Source organism: Rhinoderma darwinii, chromosome 9 (genome assembly GCF_050947455.1).
Source record: "Rhinoderma darwinii isolate aRhiDar2 chromosome 9, aRhiDar2.hap1, whole genome shotgun sequence".
NCBI classification, from domain to species: domain Eukaryota; kingdom Metazoa; phylum Chordata; class Amphibia; order Anura; family Rhinodermatidae; genus Rhinoderma; species Rhinoderma darwinii.
The window spans coordinates 19,805,927-19,821,805 of record NC_134695.1 but is presented as its reverse complement, the minus strand read 5'-3'; the positions used below and the strand labels follow the sequence as shown (position 1 = coordinate 19,821,805).

The 15,879-nt window shown below is 45.2% G+C and overlaps 1 protein-coding gene across 4 annotated transcripts in view; it reads left to right on the top strand.

The window, feature by feature from the left end:
- LOC142660639 (tesmin-like) overlaps window positions 1-9,037 on the top strand; it is a 244,843-nt gene extending 235,806 nt beyond the window's left edge. For 3 of the 4 annotated variants that reach the window (XM_075837326.1, XM_075837325.1, XM_075837328.1), the window contains one exon: window positions 7,012-9,037. In XM_075837326.1, the coding sequence (XP_075693441.1) occupies window positions 7,012-7,183 (172 nt within the window). In that variant the 3' untranslated portion in view covers window positions 7,184-9,037. The remainder of the gene's footprint in view (window positions 1-7,011) is intronic. The other variant, XM_075837327.1, reaches the window with a different exon arrangement.
- The last annotated feature ends 6,842 nt before the right edge of the window (window positions 9,038-15,879 follow it).

Below are 15,879 nucleotides of genomic sequence, written 5' to 3'. Positions count from 1 at the left end.
TCTGCATGCCAATTGTGTGGACTTCTGAAGGTGCTGAAGATTATTATTGAAATTCTCCTGCAGATTAACCCTTTGAGGAAATAGAGAAGTTTTCCGTTTTGCCTTACTGCATTCTGACAGCTATAATTTTTTCTTTTTATATTTACATACATATATGAGGGCTTGATTTTTGTAGGAGTTGCATTATTTAAAAGCATTATTATGGGGTACATACAGTATATATTAGCATTTAACTTTTATAATACATTTTTTTTGGGGAAAGGTAATGAAAAAAAAGCCATTCCGACACGCGATTTTGCTTTACCTCGTGTACCGTCCAGTGTGAATTATGTGTTAACTTTATTCTGCCGGTTATTAGGGTTAGAGGGAAACCAATATGTATAGTTTTTTTTTAATGTTTTATCTCCTTTATTCAATAAATTACTATTTTTTATGGAAACATTTTTTTTATAATTAAAGAGTAACTAAACTTGCAGAAAACTTCTGACATGTCATAGTGACAAGTCAGACGTTTTAATCGGTGGGGGCTGAGCACAGGGACCCCCACTGATTGCTAAACTGAAGATACAGAAGTGCTCGGGTGAGCTCTGAGATGCTTTGTTTCTGAACAGCTTTCTTCAGAAAGCCGAGCAGTTGGTGTACTTTCTATTGAGCCCGTACACCAACTGCTTGGCTTTCCAAGAAAAGCTGATCACAAAACCAGGCGACTCAGCGCTCCCCCGAGCGCTTTTGCTGCTTCGTGTTAGCGATCGGTGGGGGTTCTAGTACTTGCACCCTCACCGATCAAAACTTCGGGCATGTCTCTATGACGTCAGAAGATTTCTGAAAGTTTAGTTAACCTTTCATTTTATTTGTCTGTCTTTTCTTATCAACGTTATTAAACTTTCTTAACTATTTATTATATCCGACAAGGGGAATTTTTATTATGATTTTTTACTTTTACCAAATATTACTAGGCCATTCCTAAGGCACTGTGTTAGGAAACGCCTATTCCTTTAATGATCTCCATGACTACTGTTCTGGCTTTTGGAAGGTTCCTTGTTTTCCTTGAGCCCATCTCTTTTCTCTATCTTTCTGCCTATCAGATTTAGTTTAGTAGTTATATCTGTCTGCCACATTGGGTACGTGGACCACTGGGCCGTTCCGCCTTTACAGTATGGCAGCTGGCCAACAGGACACAGGTAACAGTCTATAGTTCATATAGGTGTACCTGTGGTAGCTCAGACCGTAGCAAGACAGGCTTGGCTGGGAACTAGGCAGCAGGCAGGCACCAGGCATGGTGAAGCAGGACAGGCATGGTACTCAGCGCAGCACAAATCCAACTCAATACGGCACTTGACCAGAATAGCACGGGATACAGGTAGTAGGAATGGGAAACACTGGGAACTGGAAAACACTTAGGAGACCATTTGCATAGACAGACTAGGGTAATGACAACAAAGCTCAGGCAAGGCAGGAAGGGGCTGGGCCCCTCTTATAGTCCAGGGTGCTCATGGGCTAACTTGGCACTTTAACTCAGGTGCGCGCGCTGGCCCTTTAAGAGCAGGCATGAGGGTCCGTCCCTACGGGACCCGGCCGAGAGAAGCGGAAGTGAGCGCTGGCATCTCGTGAGGAGGAGATGGGGGCCAGCCCTCACAGACCCATGGCTGCGACCGTCAGGAGGTGAGTGAGCTTGACGGCCCGCGGCCATGGGCATGACAGTATCCCCCCTCTTACGCCCCCTCCTCTTGGGGCCAGAGCGAGAGAGGAGCTTCTTCAGAAGGGTAGGAGCATTGAGGTTCTCTTCTGGCTCCCAGGACCACTCTTCAGCAACAAACCCCCTCCAATCCACCAAATACAAGGTTCTTCCACCCACTCTCTTGGTGTCCAGGATCTCCTTAACCTCAAAAGTATCTGATTAACGGCTGGGAGCCACTGCAGGACTAGGAATCTGGGAGTAGCGGTTCAGGACCACAGGTTTCCGAAGGGAGACATGGAAGAAGTTGGGGATCTTGAGGGTAGGAGGCAGCCAAAGTTTGTAGTAAACAGGGTTGATTTGTTGCAAAATCTCGACGGGTCCGAGGAACCTGGGAGCAAACTTGTACGATGACACCCTCAGCCAGATATTCTTAGAGGGCAGCTAGTCCTTAGCACCTGGAAGAAACTGGGGAGGCTCTCGTCTTCTTGTGTCTGCCTTTCTTTTCATACGGTCAACCGCCAGCAGAATAGAAGATCGGATCTGCTGCCAGATTTGTATAAAGTCCTTGAATTCAGAGTCAGCTGCAGGCACCTAGGACTTAGTGTAAACAGGGAGAGGCATTTGTAGGTGTTGGCCATAGACAATGAAGAATGGGCTGGAGGAGGTGGACTCGCTAGTGTGGTTGTTGTAGGAGAACTCAGTCCAAGGAAGCAGCTGCACCCAGTCATCATGCTGCCTGGAGATAAAGTGTCGCAGATAGTTCTCCATAATCTGATTTATTCTCTCAACTTGACCATTTGACTGGGGATGGTAGGCTGAGCAAAAGTCCAACTTCACACCGAGGAGTCCGCAGAGAGCTCTCCAGAACTTTGATCTTAACTGAACCCCCAGATCCAACCCAATATGTAGAGGCAAGCCGTGCAGACGGAAGATGTGTTGGATGAAGAGACTCGCCAGTTGGGAAGCAGAAGGTAGGCCGGTCTGTGGAACAAAATTAGTCATCTTGGAGAATCGGTCCACCACCACCCAGACCGTACTGCATCCAGCTGAGGGAGGCAGGTCCGTGACATAGTCCATAGCAATATGTTGCCAGCGGACATCGGGTACAGGCAGCGGCTGGATCAGGCCAGCTGGTTTGGAGTGTGCAACTTTACTTGCTGAGCACACTATGCAGGAGGAGACAAAGTCTGTGATGTGTTTGGGCAGCGTGGGCCACTAGAACTGACGAGCAATCAGGTCTCTGGTCTTACGGGCACCTGCGTGACCTGCCAGTTTGGAACTGTGTCCCCAGTGGAGGATTCTTCTTCTGTCTGCCAGACGCACAAAAGTCCTCCCCAGGTGAATGTCTCTAACTCGCAGAGGGTTGACAGAGATGATGCAGGATGGATCAGTGATATCCTGTGGAGACTCCATAGTGTCCTCTGCCTCGAATGACCTGGACAAGGCATCGGCCCTCACATTCTTGTCGACCGGACGGTAGTGGAGCTCAAACTGGAACTGGGCACAGAGATAGGTAAGGTTCTTGTGGTCCGTGAATATCAAGATGGGATGAACTGCGCCCTCTAGTAGATGTCTCCACTCCTCCAGAGCCAATTTGATGGCCAGTAACTCCCGATCCCCTATCGAGTAGTTGCGTTCTGCGGAAGAGAAGAGTTTAGAGTAATAGTCACATGCCATAGTCTTGCCCTGGAACCTCTCTGGAACAGGAGTGTGCCAGCACTGACAGAGGAGGCGTCCACCTCCAACGAGAACTGTCGATATACCTCTGGATGCTGGAGGATATAGGCTGACGTGAAGGAACTCTTCAGGCTATTAAATGTGGATTCCGCCTCAGGAGTCCACACCTTGGCGTTCATGCCCTTCTTGGTGAGGGTAGAGATATGAGATGTCAGTGAGGAGAAGTTTGGAATGAACTGTCTGTAGAAATGAGCGAATCCCAGGAAGAGCTGTATGGACCTGAAGCCTTGAGGGTGTGGCCATTTCAGGACAGCCTTTACCTTCTCAGGATCCATCTTGAGGCCCTGATCTGAGATCATGTAGCCCAGGAAGGGTAGAGCATTTCTCTAAAACACGCACTTCTCCAACTTGGTGTACAGGCGATTCTCCCTTAACAACACAAAAACCTGACGGACATGTCTCTGATAAGTCATAGGATCTGGAGAAAAAAATCAAGATGTCATCAAGATAGACCACAACACAAACCTAGAGGAGGTCACGGAAGAGGTCATTAACGAACTCTTGGAAGACCGCGGAAGCATTACACAGGCTGAAGGGCATTACTAGATATTCATAGGGTCCGTCACGGGTGTTTAAATGTCTTCAACCATTCGTCACCCCGGCGAATCCGGATTAGGTTGTAAGCCCCACGCAAGTCTAGCTTTGAAAAAATCTTGGCTCCTTGTATTCGATCAAACAGTTCAGAAATCAATGGCAACAGATATCGATTTTTCACCGTGATCTGGTTGAGACCCTGGTAATCGATGCAAGGATGCAGAGAACCATCCTTTTTCTTGACAAAGAAGAACCCGGCTCCTGCCGGGGAAGAAGACTTCTGTATGAAGCCCCTCTCTAAATTCTCCTTAACATAGGCGGACATGGACTGAGTCTCTGGCAAGGAGAGAGGATATACCCTACCACGGGGAATGTATGCACCAGGAATCAGCTTGATAGGACAGTCATATGCCCGGTGTGGGGCAGCATCTCCGCATCATTCTTGCTGAAGACATCCGAGAACGTGGAATAATGACAAGGCAATCCTGCCAAGGACTGATGCAAAGCTGAATTAATCTGTACCAGGCAGCGGTTGAGACACTCGGAACCCCACTGTAGAACCTCTCTAGAATTCCAGTCCAGGACTGGGGCACATAGTCAGAGCCAGGGCAGGCCCAGCAGCACAGGGTTGACGGCTTTAGCCAGGACAAAGAACGAGATGATCTCGGAATGGAGGTCTCCCACTTGGACCCTCAGCGGCTCGGTCACAGCTACAATCGGATCTGGCAGAGGTAGTCCATTCACAGATGCAACCATAAAAGACCTTTCCAGAGGGGTTGTGGGCAATTGGAGAAGATCCACCAGGTCTCTTCAAGTCCAGATAAGCAGAGACCCGATGCATTTTTTCGCCAGACACTATGGTCGTTGGAATGAACAATTTAGACAAGTCCTTCTTTACCCAGGGTTGTCTCTCCCACCAACCCTAGGCTCTGGGGCTCCCGAGGTGCGAGACTCATCCAGGCTCCTTAAACACTGTGCGAAATGTCCGTAGCAACCCCTGGAAGCCATGGGGTCTCAGGTCCTTGTCTCTCCCAGATAGGGTTCGCCCATGCTAGGGCCCTGCCAGTGAGTAGAGAGACCATGAAAGCGACCCTTGCAACATCAGTCGAAAATGCCCTTGCATACAGGCTAAAGTGGATCTGGAACTGGTTCAAAAATTTACAGCAGGTCTTGTCGTCTCCATCATAGCGGTGAGGTAGCGGCAAAGAAAATTGGGGATCATCACTGCCAGGTGGTATAGCTGTACTGCCAGGAGGTGTAGTAGGAGGAACGGCAGTTTTCACCTCCAGCTGATGTGCAATAATGTTCAATGGCTGGAGGAGTTGGTCCTGTCGAGACCGTAGGTCTAGCATATCTGCCCGCATCTCTTGTGACGTCATCTTGGTCTTGGATCGAGCTTACTGTCACATTGGTTACGTGGGCCCACTGGGCCGTACCGCCTTGACGGTATGCCAGCTGGCCAATAGGACACAGGTCACAGTCTACAGTTCGTATAGGTGTAGCTGTGGTAGATCAGACAGTAGCAAGACAGGCTCGGCTGGGACTTAGGCGGCAGGCACCAGGCATGGTGAAGCAGGACAGGCATGGTACTTAGTGCAGCACGACTCCAACTCAATACGGCACTTGACCAGGATAGCACGGGATACAGGTTACAGGTAGCAGGAATGGGAAACACTGGGAGCTGGAAAACACTTAGGAGATCATTTGCATAGACAGACTAGGTTAACGTCAACAAAGCTCAGGCAAGGCAGAAAGGGGCTGGGCCCCTCTTATAGTCCAGGGTGCTCATGGGCTAACTTGGCATTTTAACTCAGGTGTACGCTCGTGCCTGCTCTTAAAGGGCCAGCGCGCGCACCCTACAGGACCCGGCCAAGAGAAGCGGAAGTGAGCGCTGGCATCTCGTGAGGAGGAGATGGGGGCCAGCCCTCACAGACCCATGGCTGCGACCGTCAGGAGGTGAGTGAGCCTGACGGCTCGCGGCCATGGGCATGACAGTATCCCCCCTTTTACGCCCCCTCCTCTTGGGGCCAGAGTGAGAGAGAAGCTTCTTCAGAAGGATAGGAGCATTGAGGTTCTCCTCTGGCTCCCAGGACCTCTCTTCAGCACCAAACCCCCTCCCTACGGGACCCGGGCGAGAGAAGCGGAAGTGAGCCTGGGGAGGAGATGAGGGCCAGCGCTCACAGTCCCATCGCTGCGGCCGTCAGGAGGTGAGTGAGCCTGACGGCCAGCGGCCATGGGCATGACACTGTCCTTCTCACTCAGTCTTTGCTTGTGATTTTCCTTACCTCCAGGTGTCTTGATCAAGCTTCTGACTAAACCCCATACCTCAAAACGGCCACGTAAAATATGGCCAGTCGGAACAGAACGCCGTTTTTCCCATTGAAATTAATGAACAGATGTTTGGAGGCGTTCTGCTTCCGATTTTTTGGGCGTTTACGCCTCATAAAACGCCTGAAAAGAAGCCCTTCATTTTCAGCTTCAAAAACGCCTGAAAATCAGAGGCTGTTTTCTCTGAAAACAGCTCCGTATTTTCAGATGTTTTTTGTTAAGCATGTGAACATACCCTAAGGGTATGTTCACAAGTTTAGCAAAAAACGTCTGAAATATTTTCCCTTGACAACAGCTCCTGATTTTCAGACATTTTTTAAGCCACTCACGATTTTCGTGGCGTTTTTTACGGCCTTTTTTTAGCTGTTTTTCTATAGAGTCAATGAAAAACGGCTTTGAAAACGTCTCAAGAAGTGACATGCACTTCTTTTTCGCTGGCGTCTTCTTACGTGCCGTTTTTGGAAAACGAGGCGTAAAAAAACGCCCCGTCGGAACAGAACGCCGTATTTCCCATTGAAATCAACAGGCAGATGTTTGGAGGCGTTCTGCTTCCGTTTTTTCATGCATTTTTCGAGGCATAAATGCCCCGAAATACGCCGGAAAACACTCCGTGTGAACATACCCTTAGAGTAGAACTGTTGAAAAATTAACTATTTAGTGATGTGTCAATATGTATTTTACATGAGACGTGTATCAGTTACGGTCATGATATTCTTTGCTTATTTTCTCCATAGTATTTTACGCACCTGCACTTCAATAGACGTTGTGAGAGCATCATGTGCCTGTCTTTTAGCGCGGGCTGAAGTAGCTGAGAGACAGCGGTATCCAGTTAACTTGGCAGAGCAGATGATAATTGAAGAGTTTGGTAAATGCTTAGAACAGATCTTACAGAGAGACCAGGACTAATGAAAGCTGTTCATAATCGACTCATATTTCTTGGTTACTTAGTATGTTCTACAACTTCATTATAGTTTTATTATTAAGCTATTTCAATTGTACTTGTTATGTGTAGGTAGCAGTGTAAGAGTTATTAAATGTTAGGAATGTTTTCATAGAATTATTTTTAGAGGGAAGCAAGACTTTGGTCATGAGATTTGGGCATTTAGGATTGATGCTCACGAGTTCTAGCTTTAAAGCCATGTTCAGACGTGGCAGAATTTTTCTGCTGCAAATATTGGTGCAGATTCGGGGCAATTACGCAGCGAATCTGCACCAACATTTGATATTGATGACCTATCCTTAGGACAGGCCGTCATTATCAGATAAGTGGGCTTACAACTACAAGCGATGAGCTGAGTGTCAGCGTCGCTTCCCCAGGCACAGCACCCTACATTTTGTAGTGGCTGAGCCTGGTATTGCAGCTCATTCCCATTCATTTGAATGCCACTGAGCTGCAGAGAGCTGCATTATCAGGCTCAGTCATTACTAAATATATACGTGCTGTGCCTGGTAAACTATGAAGGGGACGCTCAGCTGACTGGAGCGCCACGGTCCATTCAATCAGCTGATCCGTAGGAGTGTCAGGCGTCAGACCCCCACCAATCGGAGAATGATGGCCAAGCCTAAGGGTAGGCCATCAATAACAAAGTCCCTGAAAACCCCTAAAATACTACCGTTTTCTAATATGTTAATACACATGAACAATTTGAATATAGTAAAGTTTTATTTGTTTTATTGATTGTATTATTTCCAGCTCTGAATGTTGTCTTTAGTGGTAATGGAGCTTTTACTACCATAGTTGAGCCTACAGTCTCTGGGCACAACCACTTGGACACTAATACACCATATATGTTTAGCCTTGTATGAAAGTTTTCCCTCTATCACCATCAATATGGACTGTTTAATGTGTAATGGTTCTAGAAGAAAAACTGCACAACCCCTTGTAGAAATCTAGATATAACATCCTCTATCATGATGCAAGCCATCATACTGCTTTTACATACACAAGAATGTCCAGACACACTTTTAACTCTAGAGCCACAAACTTTACACAAGGCATAAAAAAAAAAAAAGATTGAAAATATTTCTAGTAGTAGAGTTCTGCCTAAATCTATGTTGTTAGACTTCTCTAGGGTTCTTGCATAAAAAGCATGCATTAACCCACTTGGAATGTAATTAAAGTAATTTGCACAATTACCATAATAAGATAAGAGTTCTCACCATGATCCAAAAAAAAAACAAAAAAAAAAACTTTAATATTTGCAAAGCCAACAATATTTAGGCCATTAATAAATGGGGCTGAGCTGCAGTGCCACCCATAGCCGTATGTACGAATGTGCAGATGTGCCTGTACACCATGGCTCCTTAATTCTGCTGATTGGTAGGTGTCCTGTCGGTGGAATTCCTACCGATCATACATTGAAGGGCTATCATAAGGATAGGCTATCAATGAATATTCCTGCAAAATCCTTTTTAACTTCAGTTATTTGATCTATAGACACCAAGACTGCCAGTGCTTTTATCCCCTATACTTACCATACACTACAGCTATACATTCTGACACATTGAAGGGTCATGCCGTAAGAGAGAATCAGAAAATTAGATGAGCATTTTTCTTATTCACTGGTCAGCTGCAACATCATTTATCATTCATCTATTTCTCTCCACCAGGAATTTGCAGCATCTTTCACTTCTATTTATAAAATACATTTGTTTCTCAATTTAAACAGTTTGTCCTGTTATATGTTATGTATACTTTCATTATACTACTTTATTATTTTCTAGTAGATAATGGAGAAATGTTGGGTTTAGTTGCCTCTGTTACCGCTTTCATCACTTGATTTTTGAAAACGTTCAATAAAAAAGTAATGTTAAAACCTACATGTGATGTTGAGTATCTTTGCAAATATGTGGCTTACACTGCTCATGTTCTATCCAGAACTGCATAAAAAAATCCCATGGCTTCCTTTTAGGCTTAGGTTTTATGATGCCACGTTGCGTGCTGCCGCCTGCTGATTCAGTAACAGTACAGCCCAATAGGCAGGTATTGTATGCTGGGTTCTTCTAAGCCAGCACAGATAATCTCTAGCATATAAATATTGCGAGAACAAGGTGCAGAACTACTGCCGTAGCATTTATTTCAACTGCTATGGGCCCGCCAGGCAAGGGAGTGGTGTCAGCACCTGAAACTAGAAATAGCACCCCTATTGTCCATAAAATATTTTGCATGTGTATTTATTTTCTTCAATGTAAACTGCTTTTTATGTGTGCTTGTGGTATAGCTATGATAATTGGCTGCAGCTAACTACAATATCTGCATCTACTCTAAGGTAGTCCCATAGCCACTTCCCGCCTCTTCACATCCTCATGATCTGTACCTTTTCGTGCTTTACACTGCACAACATATATACTTAGCCAAATGGGTCTCAAAAAGGGTCATCCGGCAGATACACTTTAAAATCTTTTGTGCTATTTTAGTGTTTTTTTTTCACCTTAAGCAGTTACACATTGGGGGTAATTTATCAACTTTTCTACGCCAGTTTGCTGGCGTAGAAAAGTTGCAAAAGGGCCAAAAAGTAGTAATTTGCTGTGCCAATTGCGATATTAGGTCAATTTCACCGCTTTCGCCACTTATGTAGAAAGGGGATGTGGCTTCAGTGAAAGGAGGTGTGGCCACCATTGGCCGACAAATTTTATTATAATTCACTCCACAAAACTGGCGTAAATTATAGTGAAAATTTCACTCTAGGGGGCGTAGCAAGGTAAAGGCCTGTGCTGGGCCCCTACTTTGCCCCCCCCCCCTTGATCAAACTAACCCTGCCCCGATTGAATAGTTAAATAAATAAGAAATGTTAAAAATAAAAATAAATTATAGTCACCTCACTGCTTATCCCCTCTGACTCCCTCATCACTCAAGCGCGGCACATACAATGTAATGACGGTGGGCCGTTGTATGTGACGCATCACTGATGATGTTGAAGTCCTACATCACATATGAGGTTCTGACGCTACTCTGTATGAAACACCAATCTTCATAAATTCCTCCATATGTTTTTACAGTGTGCCCTCTTTAGAATTAAAACAGTGTTATAGTAAATATGGTATAATAAATGCAATTCAGTATTTTACTTACCCGAAATTTTCCATTCCTGGAGTCCGTAGGCAGCACATAATGGGTTCACTTTTTAGACCCCTAGCTCAAATAGAAGACGTGCTAGACAGCAATTAAATTAAATATGCAAATAACAGTTAAACAATTATGCTCACTCAATACACCTTAAAAGGTGCAAGAACCCACACCACTTCGTATGTGTATGCAGTCATAATCAAACAAATTTATTAGTGGAGAAAGTTTGTCATACCTACGGACTCCAGTAGACGAAAATGTCTGGTAAGTAAATTTTAGTCTTTCCTGGACGTCCTACTGCAGCCCACAATGGGACTTAAAGAGGCTCTGTCACCAGATTTTGCAACCCCTATCTGCTATTGCAGCAGATCGGCGCTGCAATGTAGATAAGAGTAACGTTTTTATTTTTAAAAAACGAGCATTTTTGGCCAAGTTATGACCATTTTTGTATTTATGCAAATGAGGCTTGCTATAGTCCAACTGGGCGTTTTCAAAGTAAAAGTCCGACTGGGCGTGTATTATGTGTGTTACATCTGGGCGTGTTTACTTCTTTTACTAGCTGGGCGTTGTGTATAGAAGTATCATCCCCTCAGTGCCGCATCTGCCATGAGGCCAGGTGAGCCGACGGCCTCAGGCGGCACCACCTACCCAAACGGGACGGACTGGACCGGGGAGAGACGGGGAGAGACGTGCCGAACGTCTGTAATACTCCTCCTCCTCTCTGACGCTGCACACAGCACATGCAGGCAGAGAGGAACAAGTCTGCAGGAGGAGCGACGAGCAGCAGAGGTAAGTTCCTGCCTTTCTGGGACCGGGACCCGTGACGTGAGTATACTGCAAGGGGGGGTCTGGGCATTTTACCGACAGCAGAGGGCTCTATGGGGCTGGAATAATCCACCCCATAGAGCCCTCACATCACTATAATGCAACGATTAGTGTGGGTGGGGGAGGGTCTGACTGTCTGACTTACTGCAGAGAGCTCTATAGGGGGGGATTCTGCCCCCCCCCTTTAGAGCAGTCAGTCAGATGCTCAGACCCCCCTAACCTTTCAGTATAGTAACTAGTCAGGGCTCTATGGTGGGGGGATAATTCCCCCCTATAGAGCCCTCTGCTGTCAGTAAAACGCCCCCCCCCCTTGCAGTATACTCCTGGCTTTGTAGCTTTCCTGTGCTTAATTAGCATGGGAAAGCTACAAATAGGGCTGTGACTGGTGAGTCTCACAGTCACTCACAGTGCACACTGAATGCGGCAGCTGCGGCAGCCAGTCTGACTGTGAGTCTCTGACCAGTCACCACCCACACAGGAGAGACTAATAGTAAACCCTCAACTACTAAAGTTTCACAGGCATTGTCTATGACATCTTCTATAGTGTAGTGGTTAGCTTGTCTGCCTTACACATGGAAGGTTGCTGGTTCAAATCCCAGCTGTGTTTTTTTAAATTAATATCTTGTATTGGGCTTTGTTCACACTAGCATTAATATACGTTTACCTCTCTTCCGTCAGAGGAGAGAGAGGATCGATACGTTAAACGGAAAGCAACGGTTCCATTAGAATTAGCATTGCTTTCAATGGTAATTATTTTGTATCAGTTGCTTTCCGTTTGTCTCCGTTCACTAGGTTTCCGTTATTTTGAACGGAAATAAAAGTTCTGCAGACTGCACTTTTGTTTCCTTTAAAAAAAACGGAAACTTAGCGAACGGAGACAAACGGAAAGCAACTGATACAAAAGAATTACCATTGAAAGCAATGGTAATTCTAATGGAACCGTTGCTTTCCTCTTAACGTATCGATCCTCTCTTCCTCTGACGGAGGAGAGGTAAACGTATATTAACAGGTTCCCGACCGCTGGCCGTAAATATACGGCCAGCGGCCAGGGTCTCTAAAGTCCGGCGTATAGTATATATACGGCCGCACTTCAGAGACTGTGCACGCGCGATCGCGTGCACACAGCTCTATGCCCTGGCTGTTGCTAACAGCCATGGGCACTGGGCAGAATGTCAGGGGTCAATCTTTTGGCCCCTGAACATGTGATCGCTGTGACAACCAATCACAGCGATCACATGCATTTCTGCATAGAAAACAGTGTGCACGCGATCGCGTGCACACAGCCCTGTGCCCTCGCTGTTACCAACAGCTCTGGGCACTGGGCAGAGTATCAGGGACCAATCTGATGGTCCCTGATCATGTGGTCGCTGTGAAAACCTATCACAGCGACCACATTTGTTTTATTTTGACTTTTCTGGCAGTAAATCTCCTGCCTCTTTTCTTCTCCTCAAACATTGTTTCAGTTTGAGGAGAAGAAGAGACTCGGGAGAATTGCTGCCAGAAGAATACAGTGAAAAAAAATACAGTTACACTAAAACATTCTCTGTATAGATAGATTTCTATCTATCTATACAATCTATCTATCCATCTATCTTTTTTTCTATCTATCTACCTTTCTTTCTTTTATTCTATTAGAATAGGCAGGTAGGGAGTATATAATTATATATATATCCACATATATATAATATATATAGCAATAGCGGTTTATTTTTTTGTTAGCGGTAGTGTAGATATATATAGCAGTTAGTTTGTGTGTTTTATAAAAAAAAAAAAAAAAAAAAAATTTGTTTAGTTAGTGTTAGTGTTAGTTACGTTATGGCGAGGAAGTTGTTTAGCGCCGAGGAGGCATACGCCATGCTGTGGTCTGAGTCGGAGACCGCATCAGAGATGGCGTCCGAGATGGAACCTGTTTTAGGTAGTGACGATGACAGCGTCACTTCAGGTTCATCTTCAGGGGACGTTGTCCCTGATGCAGTCGAAACTGCAGAACATGAAAGTGCAGGGCCAAGTAGCGCTGTAGCACGGGACAGCCTGGTCCCTCCAGTCCAGGCTCTTGTATGGGCACCTGCCCCATCTTTTGGGCCTAGAATCCACGGATTTACGGCCACTCCTGGCATAACCGTGGACAATACAAATTTTGTCCAAATGGATTACTTCCATTTATTTATAACGGACGACATCCTAAATCAGATTGTCCACGAAACAAATTTATATGCCACGCAATATATAAGGCAGAAACCTTCATCCACCCATGCCAGAGATTGGACGCCCACCAATTTGCAGGAATTAAAAAATTTTTTGGGGCTCACCCTAAATATGGGTATTGTCAAAAAGCCCTCCATTAGGTCTTACTGGTCAACAAGACCCGCCCAAGCCACCCCAGTATATTCTGCAGTAATGCCCAGGTCTCGTTATGAGACAATAATGAGGTTCCTCCACTTCAATGACAACGCACAGGCCCCCCCAAGTACCGATGCAAACCGGGATCGGTTGTTCAAAATAAGACCGCTAATAAATTCCCTGAATAATTTATTTCTGCAACTCTACACCCCTGAGCAGAATGTAAGTGTGGACGAATCCCTCCTCAACTTTCATGGCAGACTTAGCTTTCGCCAATATCTACCTTCAAAAAGGGCAAGATATGGCGTTAAGCTCTACAAATTGTGTGAAAGCGGGTCAGGATATACCACCGCCTTCAGGATTTATGAAGGGCGGGACCGCACAATAAATGTTCCTGGATGCCCCCCTGATCTTTCCACCAGCAGTAAGATCGTGTGGGAGATAATGCAGCCTCTGCTTCACAAGGGGTACCACCTGTACTGTGATAATTTTTATTCCAGTGTGCCCCTGTTTAGGCATTTGCATGCTGCAAGGACTGGGGCATGTGGTACCATGCGCAAAAACAGAATTGGTTTTCCACAGCAATTAGTGGGGAAGCGCATGGTAAAGGGGGACTCCTGTGCTTATGCATCTGAGGAATTGCTGGCGGTCAAGTTCAGGGATCGCAAAGATGTGTATGTGCTAAGCACGATTCATACCGCAGGAACAGTGGCAGTGAGGGAAAGAGGGGCAACATCGGACAAGCACAAACCAGTGAGCGTGTCCGAATATAACAAGTACATGGGGGGGGTGGATTTAAGCGACCAGGTTTTACAGCCCTATTTAGTAAAACGCAAAACTAAAACCTGGTACAAAAAGGTGGCCATTTATTTGTTACAGGTGGCCATCCACAACTCATTTGTGCTCTATAAAAAAAACAGAGGCAGAGACACATACCTGGATTTCCAGGAGAAAATTATTGAAGGCCTCATTTTTGATGTTCAGGACACCCGAGAATGCCCCCAGTCTGAGGATGTCACGCGACTGACTGAAAGACACTTCGTCAGTCGGATTCCCCCAACAGCAACCAGAAGCAACCCCCAGAAAAAGTGCCGCGTCTGCAGAAAAGACGGGCACCGCAAAGATTCCCGATATTTCTGTCCCTCATGTCCCTCGCAACCAGGCCTGTGCATTGAGCCATGTTTTAAAAAATACCACACTGTTCTGCATTATTAGATTTTAGTTAATTTGTTGAAAATATATTTGCCCTACATTACGTTTTTATTTTTCCCCTGATTTTACTCCAAGGGTGAGGGAGGGAATGGGTGGGGGGTGGATGTCATGTTTGATGTTTTCTAAAGTTCATCTGCTGGAGAGCTCCATTTGCATTAACCTGAAATTTCTTATTTTAGAAAACCCCAAAAAATAAATTCCCATTATACCGCTAGATGAATATTTTGGGATCTCTGCTTCAAGAGCAGATATTTTGGAAGTGTTATAGAAACTCTGTTGAGTTTTGTAAAACCAGCTTTGAAAAAAAGCGATTTGTGAAATAATCTTCTTCTATCGTCCGCCCTCCTACATCTCTATGTGATAAATAAGGCCACATATTTGGTATCCCCATGCACGGGAGAAGTGGCAGAATGTGAACGGAGATTAATTTTGACCGTGGTCTATACCGTGTGTGAAAAATGCTGGTATAAACTGACGCATTTGCTAAAAAATTGCTAATTTTATTTTGATCCATCTTATTCAAGAAACTTTCAGAAGAAAACGGGACTGTCTAAAAATATGATAAACCCCTTGAAGGAAACCTTGTGGGGTCTACTTGTGTGAATGAAGTCATTTATGGGGTGTTTCTAATGTTTCAGCAGCATTAGGCCCCCCAGAAAACAGTATGCTGCTATAAAATCAAGTGCAGAATTCCTGGACCGAAAAGGCCAAAAAGCCTCCTTTTATGCCAAGCCCTGGCACATGCCCGTGAATAAAGCACACATATTTGGTATCCCCATGCACGGGAGAAGTGGAAGAATGTGAAATGCGATGAATTTTGTCCGTGGTCCATTTTGTGTGTGAAAAAGCTAGCATAAACTGGCGCAATTGTTAAAAAAAAAAGGTAATTTTATTTTGTTCCATCTTATTCAAGAAACTTTCAGAAGAAAACTGGACTGTCTAAAAATATGATAAACCCCTTGAAGGAAACCTTGTGGGGTCTACTTGTGTGAATTAAGTCATTTATGGGGTGATTCTAATGTTTCAGCAGCATTACACCCCCCAGAAAACAGTATGCTGCTATAAAATCAAATGCAAAATTCCTGGACCAAAAAGCCTCCTTTTATGCCAAGCCCTGGCACATGCCCGCACAGCGAATAAGGCACACATATTTGGTATC